Source organism: Phragmites australis, chromosome 11 (genome assembly GCF_958298935.1).
Source record: "Phragmites australis chromosome 11, lpPhrAust1.1, whole genome shotgun sequence".
In the NCBI taxonomy this organism is placed as follows: Eukaryota; Viridiplantae; Streptophyta; class Magnoliopsida; order Poales; family Poaceae; genus Phragmites; species Phragmites australis.
Genome location: NC_084931.1, coordinates 29,450,777 through 29,456,816, shown reverse-complemented (window position 1 = coordinate 29,456,816; position 6,040 = coordinate 29,450,777). Strand labels below are relative to the sequence as shown.

At 50.6% G+C, this 6,040-nt stretch overlaps 1 protein-coding gene across 1 annotated transcript; it reads left to right on the top strand.

Annotated features, from left to right (window-relative positions):
* The first annotated feature begins 604 nt into the window (after nucleotides 1–604).
* On the top strand, nucleotides 605–2,972 carry LOC133885391 (probable indole-3-acetic acid-amido synthetase GH3.4). Its single transcript, XM_062325103.1, has 3 exons — nucleotides 605–1,067; nucleotides 1,155–2,050; nucleotides 2,136–2,972. Exons 1-3 carry the CDS (start codon nucleotides 742–744, stop codon nucleotides 2,759–2,761), a joined length of 1,848 nt encoding a protein of 615 aa, XP_062181087.1. The 5' UTR covers nucleotides 605–741; the 3' UTR covers nucleotides 2,762–2,972.
* Nucleotides 2,973–6,040: the final 3,068 nt, after the last annotated feature.

Genomic DNA, 6,040 nt, shown 5'->3' with positions numbered 1-6,040 from the left:
ACGCATGATCACGAGAGGATCATGCAGATCGTATGCCCGGTAACCTCATCGCGCTGGAACGAACCGTTTGCCACTTGCAGCCTGCACGTCATTTATGTGACTCGATATAGAAACCGCGACGCTTCCATATCAGACCATTAAGAAACTTTATAGATTACACATCATCAATATAATGGCATACTTAAGGTCTATTTAGCGGAGATTTGGTTTCGAGAATTTTTAAAGTTGGGTATTGATAGCTCTAATAATTGGTGAAGTTAAAGATACATTAAAAGTATTTAGACGAACTATCTTGTTTTTATTTTAAATTAAAAATAGAGACTGAAACTATTTTATTTTAACTTATAATCTTAACATCTGACTTGAAAATAGAAGCGGAAGTTCTACCGAATAAAGTCTTAATGCCTTGTTATCCTAGCCATAATAATCTCTAAAGCGATATTCCACTTCGTACGTACGGGACAAAGCGCTAGAGGACACAAGCAGTGGCAGCAGCGAGCGAGCAGAGGCGATGCTGCCCTCCTCGCGAGCGGCGAGTGGCGATGCCGACCATCTATAAATATCGCCCACTCGCTCGCGCTGCAGTCACACAAGAACACATCGGCCTTGAGCAACTCAGCTAGCCAGTGATCACTTGTCACTCGAGAGAGAGAAGGCCTCCTTTGATAAGCCGGGAGCCTAGACACGCACTAGATACACGAAGCACAACAAGCAGCACACAAGATCATCAGTTGGAGTGACATGCCGGAGGCGCCACCAGCCGCCATGCGAGAGACAGCAGCGGTACCCAAGGAGCACCGCGAGGCGCTCGAGTACATCGAGCGCGTCACGGCGAGCGCGGGCCAGGTGCAGCGCCGCGTGCTGGCGCAGATCCTTGCGCAGAACGCGACGGCCGAGTACCTGCGCCGGATCGGCGTCTCGGGCGCCGCGCCGGGCGCCGACGAGGCGTTCCGCCGCGCCGCGCCGCTCGTCACCTACGAGGACATCCTGCCCGACGTCATCCGCATCGCCAACGGCGACACGTCGCCAATCCTCTCCGGCAAACCCATCCGCGAGTTCCTCACCAGGTACGTACGTGCGTGGCGTATGTGCATGCGGACGTGGCGCGCATGGATTGGCGCAACGTTAATCGGTGTGGTGATTGATGCGCGCAGCTCGGGCACGTCGGGAGGGGAGCGGAAGCTGATGCCGACAATAGCCGAGGAGATGGACCGGCGGTCGCTATTGTACAGCCTGCTCATGCCGGTGATGAGCCAGGCCGTGCCGGGGTTGGACAAGGGCAAGGCCATGTACCTCTACTTCGTCAAGGCGGAGTCGCGCACGCCGGGAGGGCTGCCGGCGCGCCCGGTGCTCACGAGCTTCTACCGGAGCCGCCACTTCCTCGAGCGTCCGCACGACCCTTACACCGTGTACACGAGCCCCGACGATGCCGTCCTGTGCGTGGACGCGTACCAGAGCATGTACGCGCAGCTGCTCTGCGGCCTCGTGCACCGCGCCGATGTGCTCCGCTGCGGGGCGGTGTTCGCGTCCGGCTTCCTCCGCGCCATCCGCTTCCTGGAGAAGCACTGGCCGCGCCTGTGCCGGGACATCCGGTTGGGGACGCTCGACACCGAGATCACCGATCGCGCCGTGCGCGGTGCCGTCGAGCGGGTGCTCCGCGCCGACCCGGCACTCGCCGACGCGATCGAGGCCGAGTGCGCGCGGCCGTCGTGGCAGGGCATCATCTGGAGGGTGTGGCCCAACACCAAGTACATCGACGTCATCGTCACCGGCGCCATGGCGCAGTACATCCCCACGCTGGAGTTCTACGGCGGCGGCCTGCCGCTCACCTGCACCATGTACGCCTCGTCCGAGTGCTACTTCGGCCTCAACCTGAACCCTATGTGCAAGCCCAGCGACGTCGCCTACACCCTGATCCCCACAATGTGCTACTTCGAGTTCCTCCCCGTCCACTCCGGCGCCACCGCCGAACCCGACCACCGCGACCTCGTGGACCTCGTCGACGTCGAACTCGGCCTCGAGTACGAGCTTGTCGTCACCACCTACTCTGGTGCGTCTGCTTCCGCACGCGGCAGATCAAATAGCAACTAAGTGTGTGCAGTGAGACTAACGTTCAAGTGCGACCGTGTCTGCAGGGTTGTATCGCTATCGCGTGGGCGACGTGCTGCGCGTGGCCGGGTTCAAGAACCAGGCGCCCATGTTCAACTTCGTGCGGCGCAAGAACGTGGTCCTGAGCATCGACTCGGACAAGACGGACGAGGCGGAGCTCCACGCGGCGGTGAGCGGCGCGGTGCAGAACCTGGCGCCGTTCGGGGCGTCGCTGGTGGAGTACACGAGCTACGCGGACGCGGGCACCATCCCGGGCCACTACGTGCTGTTCTGGGAGCTCCGCGCGGGCGGGACGGCGATGCCGGCGTCGGTGTTCGAGGACTGCTGCCTGGCCGTGGAGGAGGCCCTGAACAGCGTCTACCGTCAGGGCCGCGCCGCCGACCGCTCCATCGGCCCCCTCGAGATCCGCGTGGTGTCCGACGGCACGTTCGACAAGCTCATGGACTACGCACTCGCCCGCGGCGCGTCCATCAACCAGTACAAGGCGCCGCGGTGCGTGCGCCCGGGCCCCGTGGTGGAGCTGCTCGACGGCAGAGTGCAGGCCAGGTACTTCAGCCCCAAGTGTCCCAAGTGGAGCCCCGGCGGCAAGCAGTGGAGCAGCAACTGCAACGCCGCCGCCAAGAAGACCAGCAATGGAGGAGGAGTCGCCTAATAAGCTAGGCTTTAGCTAGCCAGCTAGCTGCTAAGTCTTACTAGATCTTTATTGGGAGAGTGTGTGTGATAAGGAGCTGAGCCATGGCATGGCAGTGGTAGTGAGTGGTTAGCTAGCTAATCATCGAGTGTGTTAATTTAGCTTAGTGCACGCACGCATCTACTGTGGGCTTTTGTCTCTTTCTCGTCTTTCTGATTTTGTAATAAAACGGTCGTAAGTGGTAACCCTTACCCTTTGGTTTTTTTTTGTCAGTACCCGAAAATTTGCTATGTTCAGAAGTTGACTGCGGGACCCACTAGAGGTGCGGATTTTGACCTTTTGAATCGTAGCTTGGATGGACGATCGGAGATTGTGGATATGTAGATCTTATCGAGATGATTCTGTTTTATATCAAACGTCTCGTTTGGATTCTCGACGAAGTCGTAACGAGCTCAATAAACCTAGATCGTTGGATGAGAAAAAAGAAGAAGGATAAGATCGGGGATCATCTCGATTTGATCCCACACATTCGCTCGACGCCTCTCACTATCGCCCCTCCCTAACCCTAGCTGCCATCCCGCCGCCACCACCCACGTTGTTGTGAGTCGCCTCTGCCTTATCACCGTCATTGCTGCCAGCCGGCCGCCTCTGCCCCACCACCGCCGTCGCTGCCAGTCGGCGCCTCGTTGCGCTCGGCCTAGCCGCCCCTGTGCTGAGTTGCCTCGGCCACTGGCTGCTTGGTGGAGGTCACCAGCTGGGGCGAGCAGGGAAGGGCCGGCCGGCCAAAGTAGAAAGGAAATGAGATGAAAAGAAATAAGAAGGAAGAAAGGAAGAAGAAGAAAGGAAGGAGGGAGAAGAGAAGAAAAGAAGAGAAAAAGGAAAGAAGAGGGGTTTTTACGGGGAAAACATTGAATCCATCATCAATTTAAGTTTCTTGTCATGAAGGTGACTTCTAATTAGTTCTTATATGCCTGTGGATAGTTGGGAATAGATGTTTTCATCGTCAGATTAGTGTCCGATGATCCGCGTAGCATGTAGCATTTTAATTCTGAAAATTGAGGTTGAATTGGTGTCGAATACGATCATAAGCTTAAAATGAAAGTTATAGGTCTAGTCATTTTCTTTATGATGGTGCTAGTCTCGTTCATGTTGGTTGAGCGGTTTAGAAGGTTTTGGCTAATCAGTGTTGTTATCCGGCGAGAGTTAGTTCGCGCGTTGTCGATTGTTATTCTTAAGTCTTCGATCTCTTTAGCGGATGTTCTCGCTAGATGTCTTACAAGTAAAGTAGAAGATATGGTTTCGTAGACCTTGGTTATCGGGTTTGCAGGGTTTTCGGGTGTATGCGCATGTGCCTCCTTTTACTTTTGTTATTATGGTATTTTGGTGCTAATTTATGCACTTGTTTAGGTGTTTTCGCTCCTGGACGCATCTAGTTTATGCTTTCATCATCAGTGAAGACGAGTGAATGTAGTGGTTGTGTTATGCTATAGTTTATTATTTGGTTGTCTCTGTCTTTTAATTATCGCACTCTCTAACCGCACTCTCTAATAATTTTTTAAATTGAATATGAGCATATTACTTCTGTCTACCTTCTGAAGATTTGATGATTTCATATATTATGAGGTAAAAGTAGCAGGGTATGTTATTTACATGTAGATATTCGTACTCTTTGTATGTAATACTTGAAGTATATTAATTTGTTGGAAGTTATTTCTTTCGTTTGTGTATGAAACATATCATGAGCTTGGCATAGGAAGTTTGGTCGCCACATTTAGCCGTGATCGTACCGGTACAACGCCGTATGTTCCCAGAGAAGGGGTACATCATATATCTTTATGTTATTTGAGAATGGGTAAGGGTGAGAAAGAACATAGCATGTGCATCCGTATGCATTCTCATGAAAGTATTTTATCTTAGAAGTTATATTTTTTACTTATGCATGAAGCATGCCATATATATCTGTTTCATGCATTGGAGGTTATGTCGTGCAAAGTTCGTGACCATACCGATGCATCACTGTATGTTACCTGAGAATGGGTATGGTGCACACCTCTATGTTGCCCGTGGAGGGGTAAGGGTGAGGAAGAGCATAACTTTGTGCATACATGTATATCCATATGGATGCCTTTACTTTAAATACATCGATGCTAATCTTATGATGTCAGAAAGTCTTTAATATCATTTTGGATGATACCGCTAAGATGAAGTTTTAGCTAGCGGATGATAGCGTGTGAATGTTGTATCGTCATTCTTATTTATATTTTCCAAATAATGTTAACCTGTTCAGCTTAATATCTTTATTAAAGATGAATGTTTAATCAACTGTAGTTCAATAGCTTCTTAAAGCAATTCCCTTGCTGAAATTTTTGAATCTCACCCTAGCTATCTTTCCAGGTGTGCCTTGCGGTGATGTCGAGCATGTAGGATGGGTAGCAGCACGGTTTTTGCACAAATCACCTTCACTCGTTGTCTTTTAGGTTGCAATGTCAGTTGGTGTTTCTTAGTTGTCATGTTGTATATCTGTCTCGTTGCGGTATGGATGTATGATCGAGACTTGTTTCTCGTTTTGCTAGTTTGTTTAATTTTGCTAGTGTGATGATATAGTTATCTCTCTTTTATGTGGATATTTGGTCAGTTATACCTTTAGTTAAATGGGAGGTGCTGTCGATTTTTTTTTATTTGGTGGATTTATAGATAGGTTATAGCACTCCGGGCTTATGGTGGTCCCTAGGGTGTTACATGTATCGTTAGATATTGATTGCCAAGCTTATCGTTGGTGCATCATGTCATCGTGACTAAGAGGAGACTATTGCCGCCGTCTCGTCCATGTTGCGGTTGCGGGGTACGATTGCATTGTCGTAGGTGAACACTTTGGTTCATTGTGCCAAGTGCTACTCTCTTCCGACGGACCTAACTTTACCTTTAATTTCATTTCAACATTGAACAAACGTTGTATGCATCACACGATGCAAAAGACCGAAACTCTTTTCCATTGTCTAAAATGTTAGGTGCAAGTCTTAGTGCTGTTTGCAACTTGCAAGTGTGTTATATGGTGCTGGCTTAGCTTGTGGTGGCACATTGTCACTTGTTCTGGTTCCAGTTTGGAGCATCAGAAAGTGGTCATGCTTAAATTCACAAAATGAAAGAAGGTGGTCATGTGCGAGCGGCATGGGTTAGCGAATCCAGAAGCTTCCTGCTCCAATTGGCAGTTCCCTATCTGGCTTAATTATTTGGCAAGCTCTTGGGAACATGTCATATTATTATGACCACACTTTTAAGTGATCTAACTGCTTTTGCCCT